The sequence below is a fragment of the Terrapene carolina genome, unplaced genomic scaffold (genome assembly GCF_002925995.2).
Source record: "Terrapene carolina triunguis isolate 2854851 unplaced genomic scaffold, T_m_triunguis-2.0 Scaffold66, whole genome shotgun sequence".
Taxonomy (NCBI): Eukaryota; Metazoa; Chordata; order Testudines; family Emydidae; genus Terrapene; species Terrapene triunguis.
Genome location: NW_020664417.1, coordinates 51034154 through 51059547, shown reverse-complemented (window position 1 = coordinate 51059547; position 25394 = coordinate 51034154). Strand labels below are relative to the sequence as shown.

At 38.8% G+C, this 25394-nt stretch overlaps 1 protein-coding gene across 3 annotated transcripts in view; it reads right to left on the bottom strand.

Moving 5' to 3' along the window:
• The window catches only part of SGCZ (sarcoglycan zeta), a 389983-nt gene that overhangs the window by 74642 nt on the left and 289947 nt on the right, over positions 1-25394 (bottom strand). For 2 of the 3 annotated variants that reach the window (XM_026648155.1, XM_026648156.1), the window contains one exon: positions 10411-10533. The exons of the other annotated variant lie outside the window; for it this stretch is intronic. In XM_026648155.1, the coding sequence (XP_026503940.1) occupies positions 10411-10533 (123 nt within the window). The remainder of the gene's footprint in view (positions 1-10410; positions 10534-25394) is intronic. 3 annotated transcript variants of the gene reach the window in all.

Below are 25394 nucleotides of genomic sequence, written 5' to 3'. Positions count from 1 at the left end.
AGCATCTGATTACGCTTCACAAGCTTCCCTGAAATAAGCACGATCGCACTTCCCGAATCAACCAGTGCCATGATCTCTGCCCCATTTAGTTTTACTGGTCTGGTGTACATATGTGGGGTTAGTGCGACCCCCACCAGGTGGATTAGGGAGCATGGGTCTGCCCAGTTCCCCAGGTTACACTGCATAGGCTCCTTGGCAGATGACCAGAACCTCTAGTATCTCCTTCGGACTCTGGGACTTGGTTTGTAACCACTATGGTCATATAATTGGGACTGCAGGGTTTTGTTTTCCTGGTACCTCCACTCATGATACTGCTGGGCCCGCACTGCGGTTGTTACCCCAGATCTGGCCAGGATCTCTGCTTTCAGCTGGGGGTAGTCTGCCACAGCCTCTTCAGACATATCATGGTAGGCCTTCTGGGCCTCCCCACACAGGAATTGGGTGAGGATGCCAGACCACTGATCTCGAGGCCAAGCCTCCCATAGGACTGTCCTCTTAAAGGCCAGGAGATATGCCTCTACATCATCTTCCTGCATCATTTTCTGCAGCCAATTGCTGGCCCGTATGATCTGCGTCCCATCATGTCCACGGTTCAGCTCTGTAAGGGTCTTTATCTGGTTTACCAGTTCCCGCAACATATCACGGCCTTCAGCAGCCTGGTCCATCAGCAGGCGATTAGTCTCTTGCTTCAACCACACTGCCTCCCGTTGGGCGGCTGCCTGGAAACGGGTAGCCTCGTGCTGGGCAGCCGTGGCTTGTATCAGTGCCCGCACTACGTCATCCATTGTGGTGGAACCCCCCCCCCCCTTTTTTTTTTTTAAATATCACCCTCCTTCTTCCACCGCGCTGTGCACACCAAATCCCTCTTCTGACACCAGTTGTAACAAAGTTCCTCCTCTGCCTTGGTGGGTCCTGCGCTTATTGGCGGATTTGCTCACCTTAGAGATTCACAGCAACCCTCAGTTTGGCCACTTTTGCTAGTGGCTCAAACCTGCCGTTCACTCAGCTAACCTCATCACTGGCCAGCATGGAGAAAGGGAGGAGAACAATCCCCGCAGTCTCTGCTGACCCACCCAGTAGGTCAGGGGATAGGCCAGGGACCTTCCCCTCTGGTGGGGCCCACAGTCCTGGTCACCTCCTCTTGTCTCAAATAGGGAGTTGACGGGGATGGGGGGAACCCAGGCCCACGCTCTACTCCAGGTTCCAGCCCAGGGCCCTGTGGATTGCAACTGTCTATAGTGTCTCTTGTAACAGCTGCGTGACAGCTACAACTCCCTGGACTACTTCCCCATGGCCTCCTCCCAACTCCTCCTTTATCCTCACCACAGGACCTTCCTCCTCATGTCTGGTAACGCTTGTACTTCGCAGTCCTCCAGCAGTACGCCTACTCACTCTCAGCTTCTTGCATCTCTTGCTCCCAGCTCCTCCCACGCGCCACACTAACTGAAGTGAGGTCCTTTTTAAAACCAGGTGTCCTAATTAGCTTGCCTTAATTGGTTCCAGCAACTTCCTGTTTGTTCTGGAACAGCCCATTATCTTACTCAGGGAAAAGAGACCTGCTTAATCTGGGGCTAATATATCTACCTTCGATCACTCTCCTGTAGCCATCTGGCCTGACCCTGTCACACTATTTATTAAAGAAATAAGGTAATTGTTTATAGTTTAAAAGTTTGATAATTGTAAGTGTGCACACAATGTTGGCGCACAACCAAGGACAGTGACTTGGCATTTCCAAGCAGTTCAGCCTCTGACTAAGAGGTTTGTAGGCAGGGTGTGGACTGAGGTCAGGTAAAGGTGACTCCAAATCTGTAGGGAGGGATCATACAGGCATACTCAGTCCAAAACTAGGTGACGGTCACCATACCATAATAGTAATATCCCATAATACTTAAAACTTGTTGTGTAACAGCTTTGATTGACAGCAAGATTTAGCAGTTGTCACTGAGCTATACGTACGGACCAACCAAAGAAGGTCTAAAGGTGATTGGAGGATTGGTATGCTAATGATAGATGAAAAATAACCAATCAGAGCAAGCCAAAAACTGTATCTAAGGCAGAGAGCGGGCAGACAAAAGTCAATCAGGTAGGAGCAGGAGAAGATCAGAGAAATCTACAAAAACAAAGACCAGCAAGGAAGAAGACCTGAAGAAAGAAGCAATTGCAGAGTGACAGCAGCAGCAGGCTGCTGGGACAGAGCAGAAAAGGATCCTGAGACAAAGCAGAAGGATCCTTAAGAGAGAGGGAAAGAATGCTACGGAGAATAAGCATGTCAGCCATAGTATAGGATATAGAATAGAAATAAGGTTAATAAATGTTTATGCTTGGGATAATAAAGACGTGTGTTTGTGTTATGAATGTTACCTTGTTCTATATGCATAAAGTTTAGTTTATTAAGATTGCTGTTAGTGTCCTACATATGACTGATCACCATGTGCAGAACATAGTCATTTAAGCCATTCCAGCTGTATGACAGTATGGTCTTAGGTATAAGACCATATATATAACTTTAACTTATATACCTGTGCTAAGGGATTTATGTTTGTGTTTTAATGTGGGTTTAGATTAATTGTTTTAGGAAAGGCTGGTTACACTAAATAAAGAAAATACGTTGTTTTGGAAAAGTACTGCCTGGGCTGTATCCGTTTCCTCCCAGGTGTGAACAGATCTAGTCTGTTTGGAGGAGTTTCTGGAAGGGCATAGGGAGATCCTTGGTAAACCCTGGCAATTCTACTAGGACAGATCCCCTCCTTTCACCTTGCAGGAACAGATTGATAGCTCAACATCTCGAGAACCTGGATGTATGCAATAGGAGGGCTGCCGTGGGACCCCTGAATCTGTTCTTGGGGTAACAACTGGGTACATGGAGTCAGCTGGGAGCTCTACTGTTCAGCCCTACTTCCCAGCCCCTTGGCAATATCCACACTCCCCTCTTCCTCTGCAGCCTCCCTGGAATGTGTTAAGGCTGGCAACAGGAGTCCCAGGGCTAGGAAAGACAGCAGTCCTCCACAAAGGTTCGATGTTCTGTCACACACTGTAGTGAAATATAAGTTATGACTGAGAAATCAGAGGCTGAATGATTTATTATGAATTCTTTTTTTTTTAAATCCCATGTTGTACTTTTCATAATGTGAAGACCTGTGTGAAATTTTGAAGGAGTAACTTCAAGACTGTTATGTTTTAGGGGCCCCCAGAAAGGTGTCAAGTCTCTGTAGAAAATTTGAAAAGGAGTGATTTTAAATGTTTCAGAACTCTGAAAAGAAGGTCCTAAAGACTGTGAAAAAGACCTAGAAAATAAAGATTGTCCAGTCAAAACCTTTATTTCTGTGAATTATAATTCTTAATTAGGAGATTTACACCGTACTTTAGGGGAAAAACTAAACCCATCCTTAAGTACAGAACCACTAAGGCATCTCCATACACAATGTTCACAAAGCGGTTTGATTCAGCCTGAGAACTGACATGTAGGAGAACTTTGGATGTGTAGCTTTATACATTTTGTTTATCCATCAGCTCCCTAAAGACAATTCTTTGAAGTAACTTCCCTGTCTGGCTGATGTTCTACAATTTAAAATAAAAAAGGAAGATGTGAAGTTTTAAGTTTGTCACAAGAATGTAAGCTTTCAGAACATGCACAGTCTTTTTCTCCCTTTGTGTGATAAAGTAGGAAAGAACTAACACAATTTAAAGACAAACAGAAAATGGTGGTGGAATGAGAGAGAAATAGAAGTTCTATAAATTATATCAGCAAACCCTATATCATCAAGATTTTTAAATTAAACTTTGGCACCTCCGCAATGCGTGTGTGAATTATTTTCATTATTTAGTGAGATTCTCATAAGGTAAAGTGTCAATGGCTATGGTGACTCCATTATTTTTAGTGGCAAAATAACTGGAACTCCTATGCTCACCTTTTAATATAATATTTATAAAATTTCAAGGTTAGCTATGAAGCTCCTTAATGGGGAAATCTATAACTCTATTTTTTTCTGGAAACAAAAATACAGCTTCTGCCTCCAGGTCTTGCTAGTCCTGAAAGTATGTATATTCATTTTCTCAATGGCTGGTTTCACCAGTGTGCTGCTGCCACACTTTTCTTGCACAAAATAAGATTCCTTGCATTCTAGATAGACAAATAAAAGTGTCACAAGTGTTGTAGCTTCTACTTCATGCTTAATATTTCAAGATCTCTAAAGACAGAAATTGGCTAGGTTGCATTGTAAGCTGTGTTGCACCAATGTTTCCTGAGTATCCAAAGGGAGAAGAAGAAACAGAGTTTGGCTCTGGGGCTTTCTGCAACTCATCAGAGGTGTAGCCCTCAGAAGAATCTTGACAAAAGTTGCTGACTATGTAGTGGGTTCATTCATAAAGTGAAGATTCCTGAGAGAGACCTCTAGGCCACAGTTAAGTAGGAAAACAAAATCTGGTTTACACTGTAATATCAATCCTGAATTACTGTAACTTGAAAACATCTGATTTTCCATCCAGAAATATTGTTCTGTTTCTGTTCACTGTTTGTTTATTCATGCTTTTCAAAGTCCTGCTTTCCCCTCATCTTCTTCCCTACATACCACCCCAAGACATTGTGGTTATGAAAGTGCTGTCTTGAGAAAAATAGTTTTTTTTCTTCCAATTTCTATCCGATGCTTGGCACTGTGACACCTTGCCAGGTTTCATCAGTTATATCATGTCATATAGTGTAATGTAAATTGACTGATGCAACCCACAGAGACTTATCACGTCACTAGGTTTTTCTGAAAAAATTAAAAGTAGAACACAATCCTTGGTCAGAACTCAAAGACCTGTGATATGAAGAAAGTGTATTTTTTTTTCTTTTGGCAAGATTTTAGTACTTTCCGTGAGTCTACATGAAGACTCGTACAGTTGGTACAAACTATTTAGTTCTTCTCTAATTGACATTCCTGGATCAATAGTCTCAGTTTTGGTCTGCAGTGAGTAATGAAGCTTATCCGACTTGCTACAGCTTTGATGTTTGGCTGCAGCATAGCACATGCTCCATTTTCTTTTCAGGGAATCTAGAAGTTTGGAAATCAGGGATTTTTGTGTAACCCATTTAGAGAAGGTAATTAAATTGATATTTTAAAATCCCAATATAGAGGATATTTTTGTTTTCTTATAAGCTGATTAAAGAGTTAACATAAAAGGGTACCCAGAGCTTTTACAGCAAAAGCTTTTGGATTCTAGTCAGTGTTTCATCCTAGTTACATTATAGGACCCTAAATTTCTGGGCCATTAACATCAGTTTAATGAGGCTAGTCAGGAAGTAACTGTAAAAGAGTGATCTTCAAAACATAAGAATAGCCATATTGGGTCAGACCAATGGTCCATCTATCCCAATATCCGGCCTCCTGACAGTGGCTGGTGCCAGATGCTTCACAGGGAATGAACAGAACAGGCAATTGTTGAATGATCCATCCCCTGTCATCCAGTCCCAACCAGCTCCTTACAGTCAGAGGCTTACGGACACCCAGAGCACCGGGTTGCATCTCTGACCATCTTGGCTAATGTTCATTGATGGACCTATCACCCATGAACTTACCTAATTCTTTTTGAAACGTAGTTATACTTTTGGCCTTCATAACATTTCCTGACAATGAGTTTCACAGGTTGACTGTGAATTGTGTGAAGAAGTAATTCCTTTGGTTTGTTTTAAACATGCTGATTATCGTCATCATCAGGTGACCCCTAGTTCTTGTGTTATATGAAGGGATAAAACTTTCCTATTCATTTTCTCCACACCATTCATGATTTGATACCCCCTTTTAATCATCTCTTTTCTTAATTGAACAATCCCAGTCATTTTAATCTCACCTCATATGTTAGCTGCTCCATACCCCTAATCATTTTTGTTGCCCTTATCTGTATCTTTTCCAATTCTAATATGCCTGTATTGAGATGGGGAGACCAGAACTGCACACACTATTCAAGGTGTGGGTATATCATGGATTAAAGTGACATTATGATATTTTCTATCTTATGATGTATCCCTTTCCTAATGGTTCCTAACATTCGGTTAGCCTTTTTGACTGCCATTGCACATGGAATGGATGTTTTCAGAGAAACTCCAAAATCTTGTTCTTGAATGATAACAGCTAACTTAGGCCTCATCATTTTATATATACATATAGGCTTCGCTTCCTTTTATCTGATTTCCATGCACACATTTTGCTTTTTGTGAAATGTTTACAAAATGGCTTTTTTTTTAAACTAAAAAAAGTGAAAATATAAACTGCTGCATGTTCTGGTGCAAACTATTTTTTAAATTGAAAATGGGCCCAATTTCTCTTAAAAACTCATGTATTAACATCTGAAAATGGGAAGATTCTGTGTACAGTGTAGTACCCTTAATGATTTTTTTCTAACAGGAATAGGTGAGTTTTTAAGTTTGCAAATAAATGCAATCACCTATCTATACATACACAATTTTTAACCAGTTTTACACTTCAATGTATATTTCGCCCAGCTCTGTCCTTACATTGAGAAAGGTAGGGCACAGGAGGCAATGGGAACTAGAGATAATATATTTAGTAAATAGCAGCACTTTAAGGTCTGGAGTTTGGTGCTACACCCAGCCAAGATATACCAGCCAAAGAAAGCAAAAAGCCCAAGAATACTCATCTTTAAGGAAAAAAACATAAGCAGAAAATCTCAGTCGTCAGTAAATAACTTGGATGCTAAAAGACACCATAGCAACAGCAAGGACTCTCCTGCATTAGAAAATGCCCTACTAACACTTTCCATCAATGACTAGTACTGTACAATTACCATTCGTCTCCACAGCTTGGAGAATAATTGATTTTTCATTTCACTGACAGCTCTGAGAAAAAAAATAATCAGTTCAGACCAAACCAAATCCAAAAATTCAGTGAATCAAAAAACATTTGTTTTGGGCCAAAAAATGCATGTTGTTCAACCTGAAATGTTTTGTTTCCAAGCATTTTTAAAGGGCTAGGTGAGACTTGGATTCAAATCCCTGCTCCAAAGAGGGAGGGTAGGCCTCCTTCCTTCAGGGTGAATGCCTTAACCAGCAGGCTATATATTATTCTTGGGTTGAGTTCTCAAGTTCTGCCGCAGAAGTTCTTCCACTTTATATAAAATAGCTGAATTGTCCGGGGGGACGGGCTGAGCAGACGGATGGATGGACAGACAAACACTCCATAGTATGGTGGCTAGGGCACTCACCTAAGAGGTGAGACGTCCAGGTTCAAGTCCCTGCTCCAAAGAATATGTAATCATTTACATAAGCTGAGTTGCTTTCGGTCTCTTCTGTTGAAAGTATAGAGCCCGGAATAGCCTATAATCTGTTGTTTAGGGCACTCCCCTGGAAGTAGGGAGATGTTGGTTCAAATCCCAGGGTTTCCCACATCCTAGGTGAATGTTTTAACCTAGTTATAAGGTGGGCACCTCCTCTCCAGCCATTTTGTGAATCTAGCCCTTTTTTTTCGTGGCCCAAAATGTTCAGCAAATTTGTGTCAAAATCACAAATAGTTTCAGGTTGACTAAACTGCATTTATTTAGCAAATAAACTATGCTTTCGAAAAATTTCACCCTGCTCTAGCAATCTCTAATATATCCAAACTCCCACAAATCAAAAAGATTGTTCCAAAAATAAAAACAAACAGGCCAAATTTACCCAGGTTGTCTCCAGCATTTGCACACCCCTATATTGCTTTATAAATTCATTCACTATGATCATTTAGTGAATCTGCACCTGTGTTCCAGAGAAGATCCATCTGCATACCTAGGGACAGCTTTTCAAATGTACTTAGCACTCAGCAGCTCCTACTGAAAACAATCAGAGCTGATGAGTATGTTTATCAATCTGGCCCTTAGTTCATAAAGCAGTGAAACTTGAGAACTTTTCTATTGCGTAAAGTACCAGTAGATAGGTATATGCAGTATTCTCTTGGGCCCTCACCCTGCAGCCCTTACACGCATGCTCAGCTTTATTCACGTGAGTAGTTCCCATTAAACCCAGTGGGACTGTTCACATGAGTAAAGCTAAGCCTGTGCATAAGTGACTGCAGGACCAGGGCTTAGTTTGCACTTAGCAGCCACTGTATATACAAATAAAAGTTAGGCCATAGATACTTCAATTCACTCTAATATCATGAGATCCTATGGTAGAGGACCATATATATACAGTAATCCCTGAAACTCAGCTAAAGGTGTCAAAGCAGCATTAACTCAAATTTTCCTGGCCTTTGTGGGTAAGGTAAAATCTTCAGTATTTTTTTTTAAAAAACCTATACTTGTTTTTTTGCTTAATATTAGATATATGCACTTTGGTTTCTTTCATGAATTAAGAAAAAAATCCTTTTCTTTGTCACAACAAACAATTTTATTGGCCTGATTTTCCCTACTAGTCTTATTGAAGTCAATGGGAGCTGCTTAGACTCAGCCACTTTGAAAATGTAGCCATATAAACTGAAGTTAAGGTTCACTTACAATAAATTGCTTTTCAAAGTCTTTCAAAAGATATATCACATCTACAGCACATAATTAGTTTCCCTAATGGTGACAACTATAGCACTTTCTATGTCCTTTGTCAGACATGTTTTCTTTTGTTCACTTTTAATAGCTGCTTTGAAAGTTTGTGTCAATTGTGTAAGATTGAATGTCTGAATATTTAACAATCTGACTTGGATATTGGATCCCAGTGGGGCTCCAGGATGATTCTGCCTTTTTCTTCTAATGTTCTTTCGATGTCTCCTCTATTGTGATAAAAGTCTCCTAAAACTTCTGTCTGTGAAGAGCTCCTCTGAAGCAATAAAGAACCCCTCCCCCATCCTTGTAAACAGATGGAATTAATGCTACTTCACTGGACGGCATTTCTAAATTGTCTACTGTGAAAAGCCTTTGATTATGAAGTACCAGCATGAGAAGAAAAGTGTGGGCTGTGAAAAATAAGTAGAGATCAGGTAGGAATGGAAGAACAGGAGTGAATAAAAAAATAATTCTTTACCTATTAATCAATATTGTTGTAAACAGACATCTTTGTTGATACTTAAAAAGAAAGTTTGGTTAACTTCCCCCTCCCCCCAGGCTGTGCCTCTGGATTTCCTGGATCCAGTCTGGACTGGAAGTAGAAGTAGTAGAATAGTATGAGAAAACCATTTTGATATATCTGGCCTGACTGTAAAGAAGTAGTAGTTTCTAAAATCTCACAAAAAGCCTATTGTTGCAAGGGATTTACAGCTTAACTTTACAGACAAAAGAGGTTCAGATAGCTCCACTTAAATATGGGCTCAAAACAGAACCATCCCATTGAATTTTAGAGAAGTGGAATTGTAATCTGAACTTTGTAATTCAAGCTTCTCTTAAATGTGGACTGACCTGGTACTCTGAGTCCAAACATACTTGAATTGTGGGGAAGTTCAGATTTGTATCTGACTCTGGATTAGAACCTCATAATTCAGACCCAGCTCTAGTTCAGATAAGGCTTTTGTAAGTATTGAAAGTTTAGATGCTTATCTAAACTAAACCTAGCTTATTTGAGCCTTTTAAGGCTCACCCAGCACTACAATCAAGTATATAATAATGCATTGATGCACCTTCTAGGTATTGATGTTCAGGAAATGCATAAAGATGCTTTAGTGGTAATCTATTTTACACTGATAGTACACGTCTAACAGATTTGCCCAAAACTGGGTAATTTGCTTCCCAAGTGAGAATTCTTTCTAATTCTTCTATTAACCAGACTAAGGTTCAGCTCAGAAATAGGCTTCCTCTTCTCAAATTCAAGGTGAGCCTGCTTTAGTGGAGTGCTACTTGGCCATACAGAAATTAGATTTGACATTTTCATGACAGAAGAACTGCAATACATACTATGTAATGGCAGCTCTTACACAATTAGGAGGGGGCATTATGTAAGTAAAACCTTCCAAAATGGCACATGTACCATAAATCAATGCTTTATTAATGACGACATATAACATCATCCCTGTTACAAATGAAATGTATACAGTTTGTGGTCATATAAACATCATTCTAAGTTCAACTCTGGTCACAAATACATTCATTCTGAGCTAAGGTGACCAGGTGTCCCAATTTTATAGGGACAGTCCTGATATTCAGGGCTTTTTCTTATATAGGCGCCTATTACCCTCCACCTCCTGATTTTTCACACTTTCTATCTGGTCATCCTATTCTGAGCATTAGAAAATGTCTTTCATACATGACATTATGCAGCACCTGTTGGTTGCTCATCCTAGATTATTCTGAACAGCTCAAGCACTCCCTGCTAATGCTAAGAATCTGTCCCTATACACCCATTCATTGCCATGGGGAAAAGAGTTTATGAAAGTTTGAGAGAGTTCATTAAGTAAAATTATCACCAGGGTTATTAAAAATACAAACAAATATTGCTTAGAGACCTGATTGTTACTCTACCTGTTACTTTGAGTCTGTCAGCTCCAATGATGATCTCATCTTCATCTGCAGAAAACAGCACCTTTTCACCTTCACTTGCCCTCACTTCAAATCTCTTACACTGGGCCTCCACAGCATCAGCTCCTGGAATTGAGAAATAAGACACTTAATCTAAGAAAACTGAAATGAAAAGATAAATAATCAATACTTCATTTTGAATCCCTGAAGCACATACAGTACCTCAAGTTTTGAACAATATTTTGGTTTCAATATTTTTGTCTGTTGTAGAACACTTTGTATTATAAAATCTTTCAACAGCTTCATAGTATAAATGATTATCCCAGTATTGTCTATTAGGATAGGATTTAAAAATAACAAAAATAAATAGTATATATAATTTATTTAATTGATAGTGGAAGGAAAAGCAAAAATTAAGAATTAACTAAAATTCAGAGATCTTGAAATGTGAATTCAGAAAGGTTTCTTAAATTTTATCTGTATAATTTTCAGTTTTGTGCCAGTAAGAACATAAGTACTGACATATTCTGCCAACACAAACAAGCAAACAAATTTACTTTGTGGAAAAGCTATTTTTTCCAGGTTGATTTTTTAGTCCTGTCATATACAGTACTTTCATAATTTGATAACTTAAAAAAGCAAACACACACACACACACTTTTGTCTCATCACTTGTTTGGAACTTGATGTTATGGAAGAAAAATTCCTAAATATCTTAGGGCACTTAGTGCCTTACAGTTAAAAGATATCAAAATCCTAAGAGAATGTCCCGACTAGAGCATGCGGAACTTGTTTTAGACAAATAGCAGATATCAAAGTCCTATCTACTATATTTAGAATGCAATCTCTTTTTCTTCTCATACTTCAGTATAAATTCTTTTTTTTTTAATTGTATCCTCTTATTTCACTCATCATTAGCAATGAAACAGAGCTTTAGTTTTCCAAGTGAGAGTGATAAATGACAAGTTATGTTCCATTGACCAACAGTAAGAAATCCTTCAGCCTTCTTGCGCAATGTTATTTCTATGACACTCCTAGGTTTTCTCATTGATCCCCATTTAATTACATTTATATATTTAGATTCCTAATTTAGGCCTAGATTATCCCCTCAAGATACACATGCAAAGGATTATGGGGGTGGTATTCTAAACTCCACTGCAGTTGTCATCAGAGTTCACATACCAGCCTCCCAGCTCTGTTGAAGCAGTAGATATTGTACAGCAAGGAATGCACCTGCTTACATAATGCTGCAGTCATCAGTTCAACATATAAATGGCCATCATCAAAAACCGGAATCCAATCAGAGATATAAAAGCCCTAACAGCCAATTTTGAATTAGGATTTTCTGATGAGGTTCTTAATATTCAGGGCCAAGTTAAAAAAAAAAGAAAAAATTAAGCTCTTGGAAGGGTGATTACCCCACTAGAGTGATATTATATTTACACTATATAGAAGCTAGAATTATAGTTAGAATATCAATACAGAAGATTTATAGTAATATAGGCGCAGCTCTCCTCCTTTGAAATTAGTGCTATATTTGCCCTGTTGTAAAAGTGCCTCTTATGCAGATTGTATCCGATTCCACCTCCATGTCATGTTTTGCTTTATTTTTAACATTATGACTGTGGTCATCAGGTTTTGCTACAATTTTTATTTACTCTGTGTAGTGAAAGAAGTGAACAGGTTTCTGAAGTGCTCTTTATAACTACGTAATAATGACCAGATCCCGAGAGTCTCTCAGAACCCTCATATCCCATTAACAGAGGCTTAATCCTACAAAGGGCAGAGTGCTTCCAGAGAGGCATTCACTCCCAGTGGCATGACAAACACATGCTAACCATAACAGATATGAACCTCTAAGAACTGAACCTGCCGGTTTGTAATCCCTCAGCACTATAAAACCAAGATGGCAAGGTTCAACAGCTCTAAAGTGGCTTTGTTTTCTTTTACTGCATTGAGGATCCTGTGTGTGTGTGTATGTGAAAGTGCCCACTTACTTCTCATGCAGCTTCTGAACTGTGAGGTGCACATGTCCCTCAAATCCCATTTAAGGGCCTGATCCAACTTGGTGCTGAAGTTCCTCCACTCCCACTTGGATTTTTAAGGCAGGGTGTCTGGCAAAAAAAAAGGTTAAATAGCCCCCTATTACCCTCATTTCTGAAGTCTTCACAGGACAAATGACTGGCTCACCTGTACATCAATCTTCTTTGTTGAGATTAGCTAGTTGGACCACTACCTCCTTCTCCCACAATCTACTAGAAATTTGAGCGTGAACAGCTTATTTCTCCACCATCCTGGATAGTGGGACTGCAGAAAAGCTGGTTACCTTGCTTAAATTAATTTGGGCCTAAAACACCCAAGATTCCTCTGTACTAAATGAGATAGTCCCCAGATTTAATCTCACAGAGACAGGCGTAAGAATAGAACTGATTCTGCAGGGTGGTCACACTCTACACTCCCAAAGATTATGGATTTACTGAATGCATACCATATAAGATCAGGCTATAAACAACTATGAATACTCTTGTCTATTATCAGTCCTTCAGTCTTGCTTGCACTAGGGAAATCTAATTAAGTTCAACATGTGTAAAACAGAAAGAGTATAAACTCTGGCATGTGAAGTAAAAATATAAGAAGGCAGACCAAGTAAGAATTTGATTAGCAACTAGCTAAATACCACAAAAACTAACAAAAAATATTGAAGTATATGAGAAGCAGGAAACCTGCCAAACTGTCAATTGAGTCACTCGCTGATTGATGTGCTAAAGGAGCACCCAAAGAAGATAAAGCCATTGCAGAGAAGCTAAATGAATTCTCTGCATCAGTTTTCACTATTCTTTGTACGGAACAAATCTGAGAAACTATCCCAGACTGAAGTGTCAGTAGAGGTGGTTTTGGAACAAATTGATACATTAAATAGTAATAAGTCACCAGGAACAGATGGTATTCACTCAAGAGTTCTGAAGGAATTCAAATATTAAATGGCAAAACTACTAACTGTGGTATATAACATATTATTTTCATCAGCCTCTGTACCAGATAACTGGAGGGTAGTTAATGTAACACCATTTTTTTAAAGGCTTCAGAAGTGATCCTAGCAATTACAGGCCAGTAAGTCTAACTTCAGTACCAGGCACATTGGTTGAAACAACAGTATAGAATAGAATAGAATTATCAGACACATAGATAAACATGGTATGTTGAGGAAGAGTCAACACAGCTTTTGTATATATACACAGCTTTTGTAAAGGGAAGTCATGCATCACCAATCTATTAGAATTCTTTGGATGTGGACAAGGGTGATCTAGCAAATACAGTATACTTGGACTTTCAGAAAGTCTTTGACAAGGTTCCTCAGTAAAAGCTATTAAGCAAAGGGAGGAGTCATGGGATAAAAGATCAGTAGCTAGTTAAAAGATAGGTTAAAGGAAACAAAGGTTTGGAATTTATACAATGGAGAGAGATAAATAATGGGGTCCCCCAATGATCTGTATTGGGACCTGTGCTGTTCAACGTATTCATAAATGATATGGAAAGGGGGTGAATAGTGAGGTGACAACATTTGCAGAAGTTACTACATTACTTAAGATAGTTAAGTCCAAAGCAAAATGCGATGAGTTACAAAGTGCTCTCACTAACTGGTGACTGGGCAAAAAAAGATAGATGAAATACAATGTTGATAAGTGCAAAGTAATGCACATTAGAAAAAATAATCCCAAGTATACATTCAAAATGATGGGGTCTAAATTAGCTGTTACCACTCAAGAAAGATCTTGAAGTAACTGTGGGTAGTTCTCTGAAAACATCTGCTTGAGGTGTCCCTAAACTTCCAACTTCAGAAGCTGGGGCTGAATTACAGGGGATGGATCACTCAATATTGCACTGCTCTGTTCACTCCTCAAGAATCTGTCACCAGCCACTGTCAGAAGACAGGATGGGCTAAGATGGTCTGGCCCAGTACGGCCGTTCTTATATTCTTAAGTGTAGGCATAGGTCTTTACTCATGTTGGACATGAGCAAACTTATACAGGAACCACACATAATGATACATAAACGTTGCATTTAAAACAATGGACACCAAAAACACTTAAACTTAATTCAAAAAGTTCTCCCAAGGACATGCAGGAAATTGTCATATCTGTACCAAGTCAGACCCTATATTTACTTTCCTAGGCACAACTACACAGGCAGAGGGCATCAAGACAGACTACTATAGAACTACTTTCAGGTCTGGGAAAAGGAGAATAGTGTTTTGGTAAAGATGATGGGGAAAAGTGAGAGGGAGAAAGATATCTATTACAAGTAATAGCCCAGCTTTTAATGACTCACATGTAAAACTTGGTGTGTTACAAACAGTACAGTTTTTTATGCAGAATGCTTAACAAGCTAACCATCTGTAGCAGAAATTATTACCACCACCAGGAAACTTGTGAGATATTTTAAACCATTGACATTTGAGGCTCTTTACTTTCATGCTATATCAAAATACTCCTAGAAATCGGTTACTCCACAAATGTCATTACAAAAGTGAATTCCACTTCTTCTACAATAAAAGAAATGTGCTTTGAGTATATGTTACACTATGGAAAAAAATGTTTTGGAGGCACTTAGGCATGTTATGCAACTCAATGATCAGTGAAGATTATATTTGCCATTCTGAACCCAATTCATGGAAGACATGGGTCTGTTCTAGATCTCAACTAGAAAACTTAGCTCAAGCTGTAACAATTTCTGCTTTTAGCTCTAGCTGTCCCTGGTTCATTCCTTGGTATCAGCCAAGATGGTAACCATCAGAAATGGATTAGATGAAGTGGAATTTACTGGAGAATACGCATGGAAATCTCCCAAATTTGGATAAGTGATATAATACCCTACCAAATACAGAGCTATATTTTTACATTGCATCAAGTTCGTAAAGGAACTGCAAACAGTACTTCAGGGAAGGTAAAGGTCATAATTGCATGCATAAAAGATGTGTTCTCCTGAAAAACTAATGTAATTTAGGATAGAAATGCCTTTTTCCTTGGCATTTCTAGGAAGCTTGTTGCTGCAGAATGTACACTCTGCAGAAATCTTACCATCAGACATTGGCCTGCTTTTGCTGATCTCTCTGTTGGTATAGTTCATCACAGATTCTTAGATGCTTTGGATTGTTAGATGCTCTCTTGTCTCATGCCAGCTTTGACAAGATACCTGCAGGCTGCAGATCTTCACAACAGGCTTTTGTGACTATGCATGTGGTGCATCATGACACACAGAGTCGTGCGTCAGATTGTGATGAATGATGGTCACTTTTGTGCACCTATTTCCTGCATAATTTTTTCATAGATTTCACTCTCTTTCATGTTTTTCTGCTTTCCATACAAAAGAGATCATAATAAGGATAATGATACTTACCATGTGTGTAAAGCTCTGAGGTCTACAGATGAAAAGTACTATATAAGTGCTAAGTATTTTTTTTATTATGTGGACCAGAATGAAAGACAATTCCCTTGGTTTTAGGTTTGTCAGAAACTTTGCATTGTGTGGTTTCCTTTTGTATTTAGTGTTGCAATTGTTTATTATTCACATAGCAGAAAAATGTGCATGGAACTTTAAAGATATGTCTTTCTCCAAGGAACTTACACTCTGCATTATTCTTTCTGTCTTGGCAGTAAAAACCATCCACTCCCACTGCTATCAGCAACTATAAAAGAAATTCAAAGCTATGCAAGAGAATAAAGCTAGCACTTTCATTGCTGTACGTTCTGCTCTGCTTCCAGGCACCTAGAGTACATTTTTAATCCATCCTCGAAGCACCAGTGCATGAATTGAAACTGAGGTGCCTGAAAAGCATCAATAATACAAAGCATCAGCCTGCTCACTGCAATGGCTCCTTTAAATTACAATATACCCATTCTATACCCGATTCACAAAAGCCATTGTTTTACCTTTCCTGCTTGGTTCCTTTAATAACTCCTTTTGATCTAACTCCATAGCTAGTAACCCACCATCAACAAACATAGGGAGGCGTGCATCATATTCATAAAAAGTAATACAGATATCTTCCAGTTCATCACAAAGGCCCACAGTTCAAAGTGAATTATTGAGAGCTCATGATCTCTGTGTATACAAAATGTAATGAAATTCACACTTAATTTACAGTGTTTTGTTTCTTCAATAAAAACAGGCTGTTTAAATATTTATTAACTACAGGATATTTCTTGATAAAGAAAGATTTGAAAATTTATGGATGCTTTTGAGACTAAGAGGATAAAAGAGATAAAGCATTTTTAATAAAGAGTCAACCCCCCACAGGATTTAAACTCAATATTTTTGAATATAAAGGCAGATAAAGTATGTGCTAAACTACAGAGATTTTGTTTAATATTCATAGAAACTTCAGGGATTATATTATTTCAGCCACTAGAGGGCTCCCATATTTTTCAATGAATGCAAAGGCAATAAAGCAGTGGTTCTCAAACTTTTATACTAGTGATCCCTTTCACATAGCAAGTCTCAGAGTGTGATCCCTCCTTATAAATTAAAAACACTTTTTAATATATTTAATACCATTATAAGTGCTAGAGGCAAAGCAGGATTTGGGGTGGAAGCTGACAGCTCACGACCTCCCATGTAATAACCTTGCAACCCCCTGAGGGGTCCTGACCCCCAGTTTGAGAACCCCTGCAATAAAGCAAATGAAGAATTCATACTAATTCCATACCCCTTACATTCAATTTAAAATAATGTGTTCCCTAATTCATATGAAGATGCCAATACATTCAGATTTCCATGAAAACAAGTGTTTTGAGTGTTATATTTTCTTATGAATAAATAAAAGATGATTAACAGCAATTTTTCCCTATATTTTACATATGAACTGGCCCATGAAGAGGTTCTCTTAAATTAAGTTTATATGTTAAATTTGAATGACTAGGACTGTTAGTTTTTTTTAAAAAGCACATAATGTGACAAATTTTTCTGTATCTGGTCTTGTTAAGGCACTACACAATTTTTCCTCTCAAATTTGGTCTTGTATAGATAGCTACAGAAACACATTTTTTTCTATTTTGTTTTTGAGTCAATACAGTATTGTTATTCTCAGTTGCATACAGCCAATTAAGGTTGAAGTTTCAAGTGAGGAGTTATGGAGGTAACACAAAAGCAAGGCTCAACTACAATAGCTTGTACCAGATGCACATCAGGACTATTAATCCAGAGGACGATGATCAGGGATCTACAGTCAGTAGGTGCAGCATAGTTAGAGAGTACAGAGAATGCATATATGCAGAATTCCCATCCTTTCCATAGAACCCTCTATGAATCCAAGTTCTCCCTCCATCTGCTGAGGTAGTTGGAACTCCTGCCAGTAGGTGGCTCTGGAGGTTGATGGGAAGTGGGTGGAGAAATGGAGTGGGCTCTCAAATTTGTAGGGGGAGGGTGTGTATGGGGAAATCTTGGTGGAGCAGAAAAATGCCCGAACCACAACTGCTTATTGCTAAAAGTAACCAAGCCAGCAGGCCATAAGTGGGCCTATGCACAGCCTTGGCATGACTGAGTCAGGAAGGGAGGGATGTTGTGCAACTACAAAAAGGGCAGCTTGACCCAGCATCCTTCCTGATGGGATCTCTGTTGAAATTGCTGAGGTATGTGTTTTAATAAAACAGGAACCTTATCTATATGTGCCCTCAGGGTTGTGTCTATCATGGCCGCAAGGCATGCAAACTGAAAAAAAAAAAAAACAGGCTAATTGATGATCAGAGGGAAATCTCTTGCTTAACCTTTGAAATTGCTTGCTTAAGTTTTCTTTGAGTGACATGCTATTGTAATACTAATGAATAAATAAGAGAAGAAAGTTTGGGGTAGTTGGACTCTTCAAGGACTCTCCTTCTGGACACATCTTGTGGTCCCCACCGGCGGACGGAAGATTGGCCATCAGAAGACTGCCACTGGGCCATTCGAGAGCCACACACAACTTTGGTAATTATAGAGGGTTGGGGGTGTTTTCCTAACCTGTTGCAGATGTGTGTAAGTGCTTGAGACTAAGTAAAGTATAGCTTTAAGTGAAAAGTGTTTGTCCTTTTGTGTTGTCCTTTTTGTGCCAGTAATCTATCGATTGGACGGCTGCGTCTCCATTGATTTATTTCCTGATACCACCTTGCACAGAGAAAAGTTACCAAGAGCTTTGGGCTAAAGTAACCCTGGGTAACAGGGTGAAAGTGGAAGTCACAAGAGAATTTCTCAATTGTATTGGGGTGAGGATCTTTGGATTGATGGGTCCAAACTTGTAGACAGCTGACAGATCTGCTACCTGGCTGATAGCTCTGCTTTGGAGTTGTCAAATGGGAGATCACATTTGGGGGTAGTGGGCCTTTAAGGCTTCCCTGACTTAATGGCTGCCATCTCCGCTCAGCTCGAAGGAGAGGTAATACACATACTCAGTTTTTCCTGACATGATTCTCTAGTGCCCGACTGCAATCTACACTAAATAATAAAAGGATGTAAATATGTTATTTACATATATGAATGATTAATCACATCTTATATAGAAATAGTCTTAATGATATAGTATAGTCTTATCATATGGTGGTACTAACACTCTTTCCATTCCACTAGTATCTCTGGAAGACATTAAAAAGAAGCTACTAAAGTCAGACATTTATGAATTAGCAGATCCTGATAACTTGCATCCAAGAGTTTTAAAAGATCTAGCTGAGGAGCTCACTGGATTGTTAATGCCAGGTTTCAAGAAGTCTTGGAGCACCGTAAAAGTCCCAAAAGTCTGTAAGAAAGCTAAAGTTGTGCCAGTTTTTAAAAAGGGTAAATGGGATGACCTGGGTAATTATAAGCTTGTCAGCCTGTTATCGATCCTGGAGCAAGATAATGGAGCAGCTGATAAGGACTTAATTAATAAAGTATTAATGGAGGGTAATGTAATTAATGCAAATCAACATGGGTATATGGAAAACAGATCCTATGAAACTAACTTGATATCTTTTTTGGATGAGGTTACAAGTTTGGTTGATAAAGGAAATAGTGTTGACAAAATATACTTAGACTTCTGTAAGGCACTTGACTTGGTACCACACAACATTTTGATTAAAAAATAGAATATACAATTTCCCAGCACACATTAAAAACTGGCTAACTGATAGATCTAAAGATGTGATTGTAAACATTGAGTGGGTGTGTTTCCAGTGGGTTGCCACAGGGATCAGTTGTTGGCCCTATGCTATTTAAATTTTTTATCAATGACCTGGAAGAAAAAGTAAAATTATCACTGATAAAGTTTGCAGATGACAAAAAAATTGGGGGAATGGTAAATAATGAAAAGGACAGGTCACTGACACAGGGTAATCTCGATCACTTGGTAAACTGGGTGCAAGCAAACAATATACATTTTAATAGAGCTAAATGTAAAAGTATACATCTCAGAACACTTACAGGATGGGGGACTATCCTCAGGAGCAGTAAAAGCACTAAACATTTTTTGGGAGCCATGGTGGATAATCAGCTGATCATGAACTCCCAGTATGATGCTGTGGCAAAAACAGCTAATGAATCCTTGTATGCATAAATAGGGGGATCTTGAGTAGGAGTAGGGAGATTATTGCACCTCTATATATGGCACTCGTGTGACCACTGCTGGGATACTGTGTCCAGTTCTGGTGTCCACAATTCAAGAATGAGGTAGATAAATTAGAGATGGTTTGGTGAAGAGACACAAGAATGATGAAAGGATTGGAAACCATACTTTATAGTGTTAAGCTAAATAGATTGAGCTCTTTGAGTCTAACAAAGAGATGGCTAAAAGGTGACTTTATTATAGTATATAAGCATCTATACAGGCATATATTTAATAATGGGCTTCTCAATCTAGCAGAGAAAGGTACATGATCCAATGGTTCTAAGTCAAAGATAGATAAATTTAGAGTGGAAATAAGGTGTACATTTTTGACAGTGAGAGTAATTAACCATTGGAACAGTTTACCAAGGGTCGTGATGAATTCTCCATCACTGACAACGTTTAAATTAAGATTGGATATTTTTCTAAAAGATCTGCTCTAGGAATTATTTTGGGGAAGTTCTGTCGCCTGTGTTATTATACAGGAGGTCAGATTAAATGATCACAATGCTCCCTGCTGGCCTCGGAATCTATGAATCTAAAAATATATTAGGAAAAAACATGAAATGGACTCATTTGGCTCAGTTAAATAGCAATGTGAGAGTGCTTTCCTCTCTATATCATAGGCCTGTTGATTTTTAAAGGCTTATGTGAAATGAGTTTAACGATCTCATTTCAGTTTTGTGGCTAGGATGTTCACATTAGAAATCCCCACAATTGGCCTCATTTGAGGTCTGGGGGTAGATATTCACACATGCTCTGGCCCTTTTATGCCATGTAAAAGGGCAGAGAGACCTAAAGGGGTCCTAAGAGCTCCATATCCAGCTGAGTGCAGATTCCCCCTGTGGAGACGCTGTAGAAGACAGCTGAAATGCTGCCTTCTGAGGACCCCATCATAACCCTGATGTATGGGGTGGGACTTGGGTTGGGAGGTGCATACTGGGGGCAAATCTCTGGAGATTTCAGGCAGCACTGTGGTTCTCAGGGCAGCCTGGGGAGCTGGCCCTAACTTTGATGCCCCCCTCCCCCCCCCAGGGCCAACTAAGTTACACTGTGGGTCTCTTCAGCCTCCATAATAGCCAAATGTCAGAAGGACACAAAAGTGGCTTAAATTAACCCTAACCACTCACCTCCCCTAGGCTATGAGTTCACTTCTCATTTTACAGATGCAGATTGAATGGAGATGGAACAACTGAATCATTTTAGCTGAAAGGGACATCTAGTGTGTTATCCAGTCCAAGGGTTGTGGCCAGCTTTATTTCGTTATTTCTTTTTGCTTTTCATTAAACCCTTCTTTCATACTATACCAAATAAACAATAATATTCTTATCAAATCATCTCTAATAGATGAGTGATCAAGTTTAGATCCACAATGATTCTATTTCTGTCCTCTTCATAAATTCACTTTTCCATAAATATACATAATTAAATCTAGAATCTGTCCACTACATCCAGATGCATGGGACTGGGTGAAGTGCGAGCCCCCAGAAGAATTCCGACTGACTAATGCAGAATTTCCTCCTGGGGACTCCCTGAAAGCACACATACAGTGGCAGCTCTGCCACCCTTGCCATAGGTATAACGTATGCTCCACTCAGAGCACAGCCAGCTCTACTGCCTGATGCTGGTTGGAGGTGTGAAATGGACCAGCCCCTATAGGTAGACAATGCCCGCAGGAATACAAGCATAACCAAATGTATTATGCACTCATAGAGGGGGCAAGATTCTGTGCTCCACCTCTAAGAAGAAAAGTACAGGGAGAGATGGATTCAAGATGGCTTCAAGCCACCTTTGTGCCCTCCTGATTCTGTTTTGCTCTGGAAGCTTTAGTGGCCCTGAGGAGCTGTCTAAGTTACAGTAGACTTGTAGGGCTGTCCTAGGTGGCAGCAGTACTGCCTGGAATCTCCCCAGCACTATGTGCCCAATCAAGTTCCCAACATACTCCTTACATCAGGGCTTACAAGGGGGTCCACAGAATCAGTCACAGACAGTTTTCCTCGGGTCCTGCATGGGAGAATTCTCTCTTGGATGGAATTGGGAATTTTAGGGCCCCCTTTTACTGTAGAGGGGCTGGAAATGGGTGAGAAGTGGGTCCCCAGCATGTTTCTCTCAGACATTTCTCAGCTCAGTTATCTGCAGGTCTTATTTCCAAATCTTATTTTTGTTGCTCCACTTTGAACCTCCTCAAGTCTTTTTTTTTTTTTTAACGTGAACACATTAGTTGAATTTATTCAATTATCGGATGCAGTACAATGAGTTTACAACCTGACTTGTTTTACACATGATACTTGTATTAGTAAAATCCAGGTTAGTATTTGCCTTTTTTGCAATAGTATTGTGTTGGCCCATACTTCATTTATTATCCACTATAAACCACAGATCCTCCTCTGCAATACTAATGTGTAGCCAGATTATATTTGATTATTTCTTCTCTAATGAAGTCTCTTAGCACTACCCTTATCAACTCACCTTTCATTGACTTTAGCCCAGTTGTTCAGTTTATCAAGATCATTTAAATCTAGTTTCAGCAACCATGTAGTCCTACCCCTCATTTTCTTAACAATATGTCTCTTTGCTATCATTTTAAGATCTTATAGTGTACAGTAGCTTTTTTTCCCCTAGAGGAGGAAAAATGGTGAAGTCAAGAAACATGCTAGAAAGATGTGATGGCTTCTTACTAGGGTTTTTTTTTTAGTAGTATTCAATTTCTGGATTTAATAGAATAAAGTTACAAAATAGCATTAAATTTGCTTGCCCTTTTTTATGCCTTTCTCCTAAACCGTTCATATATAGAACGGCATATTGTCTCCAAAATTAATGAGCTGTCTGAATGTCAGAAGGAAAAAAGGAGTAAAAATAAAATCTGAATGTCCTGTCAGGGACTGTTAAAGGGCCAGATGCTGTAGGTAATTTAATTGTGCTTAGCACCCATCAGCAGCTTTGTGAATGTCATGACAAATGCACAGCACCTGCCTTAGCAGTTCAATCAAGTATTAGTAGTTAATGAAGTTAAAGACTGAGAATTAACACCATCTTTTGAAGATGTACGCCAAACCACTGAAAACATATTAAAATTCCTTTGAATAGTGTCTGCTTTCCCCGTGCCCCCACTTTTGGATCCACCTGCTACATAACCAAACCAACTATTCCTACTTGAAACATTTCTGAGCAGCAGTTATGCTATCTGTATTGGCTGACTGAGCATGAGGGTTAGCAACATTAAGACAGATGGCAAGGGATTAATGATTAAACACCAACACCCCTGTACTGTACTGGAACCATTAGTGACTTTTTATTCACTAACTAGGACATCTACAGTTGAATCCAACTATAACGCAGAGTTCCATGTCAGCTAGCAGGTTTAAGGAAATGCAGTTTCCTTTCTAATGAATTGCTATAGTCTGCTAGACAAGACATTTCCTTTTCCTTCTTCTTCATGCTACCTGGGAACACGCTGACACTCTACTAATCACGGTTCTGATCATGCAAACAGTTTCAAATACAGGTAGTCCCACTGAGTTCAATGGGACGAGGCACATAGGTAAAGACAGGCACATGCATTTGCAGGATCGGGGCTTATTTTATTAAGAAGCCCTCCCTTTTATTTCTATATCTGAGATGGACATTATATCAGGACAAGAGATAAACTTCCTAATATGACAAGGTATGAGCAAATGTATGCAGTTTCATTACATGTTCCACATATATGTTTCTCCAGGAAGAGTATTCACCATGCTGGAGCAATAAAGGATCACTTGAATCTCTTATTTCCTCACTAATTGGAAGAAAGGAGAAATTAAAAAGGAAGTGGGAGAAATCTCAACTGCTTTTGTAAACTAATTCATTGTAAAAGTAGAATACAACTAATTCATCTGAAGAAGGAAAATGTGTTGACAGTATGCTTTGGACTCTTTCACTAACCTCTAAATAGATATGAAGTGCCAACATTATGGTGAATAATATACAACATGTATATCTTCAAGTGAAAACAGTTCTATGTAGATCGTCTCGCTACCTAACCAAACTATCATAAAAAAGAAAAATGTTTATTTATTTTTATTTAAAGATAGGATCTGTATTTGTAGCTGACTAACTGCCTGCTCTAAAGTCTGTTTCTTGGCACTTATGTAGAAATAACAAAAATGCTAGACAACCAAAACAATAGAGTGAAATAAAAGAAATAAAGCCCCTTTAAATAGCAAAGAGAACAAAAATCATGGCTGTTACAATGCTGGAACACAAAATTAAAGCACACTTCTGTAACATACTTCAGCACATGCTTACCTTTAAGCAAGTGAACAGTCCCAATGATTTGAATTGACTTTGGCTCCTCACAGGCTTACAGCTTGTCAAATGCTTAAGCATCATGCTGAATTGGGGCTAATACACATGTGCCGACCTTCTGATTTCCTTGATGTACTCGACCCCTGCTTTGCCCTGAAGCACCCACGGAGTTGGGGCCTATGGGCTAATATCTAGAGCTTACTAATTACTTCCAGCAACGTTTTTTTTTTTTAAATGAAAATATTGGTGTGAGAAAAGAACTTATAACAAAAACTGGAGTGGGGGAGAGGGAAAGGTTTTTCCTCTATCATAAATTTAACACTAACAATCAAACTAGGGAATGTTTGCTAGTGAATCAGTATTGTCTAGGAGTTGTATAGAAAAGCAAGGCACTAAAATAGTCTTCAGTTTAAAAAGTTGCTTTAACTTCTAGAATATCACTTCCTCTCCATGCTTCCATAAAACATCTGCAAATTGTTTAACAGCAAAACCATATGAAAACCAGGTGTTACACATACAGATGGGTGAAATCTTTGGGATGAAACTATTTTGTCCACTAAAAAATGTAGATTTAGGTCAACCAAAACACTTCATGAATTTGTGGTGTGTTTGCTGAATTGTTTCAGTTGGAAAAAAAATTCTAAAAAAATTGAAATGACCTTCATTTTGATTTAACTTCAATTTTATTTAAAAATGGTAAAAACTAAAAAAACAAACAAACAATGAACTGAAAAAAATCTTTGGGAAATCTCCCTGTATTAAATTCATGCATCACTGTGGGCCAGAGATTGTATGTAATTGTATGTAATGATTTAGTTAGGGTTGGTCCTGCTTTGAACAGGGGGTTGGACTAGATGACTTCCTGAGGTCTCTTCCAACCCAATCTTCTATGATTCTATGCATTCCATGGGGAAGGTGATCACAGCAACTTAATTCAAGTTGTAACATCTTCAAAGAGGTACCACCACCAAGGGAGGCTCAAGCATACTAGTTCAAACTGGATTCTGTAGTATAGTGGTATAGCTGTACATCAGATGTAAAAAATATGAATTAAAATCTAAAAAAGTACATAAAAAATTAAAAGTTATCAAACATT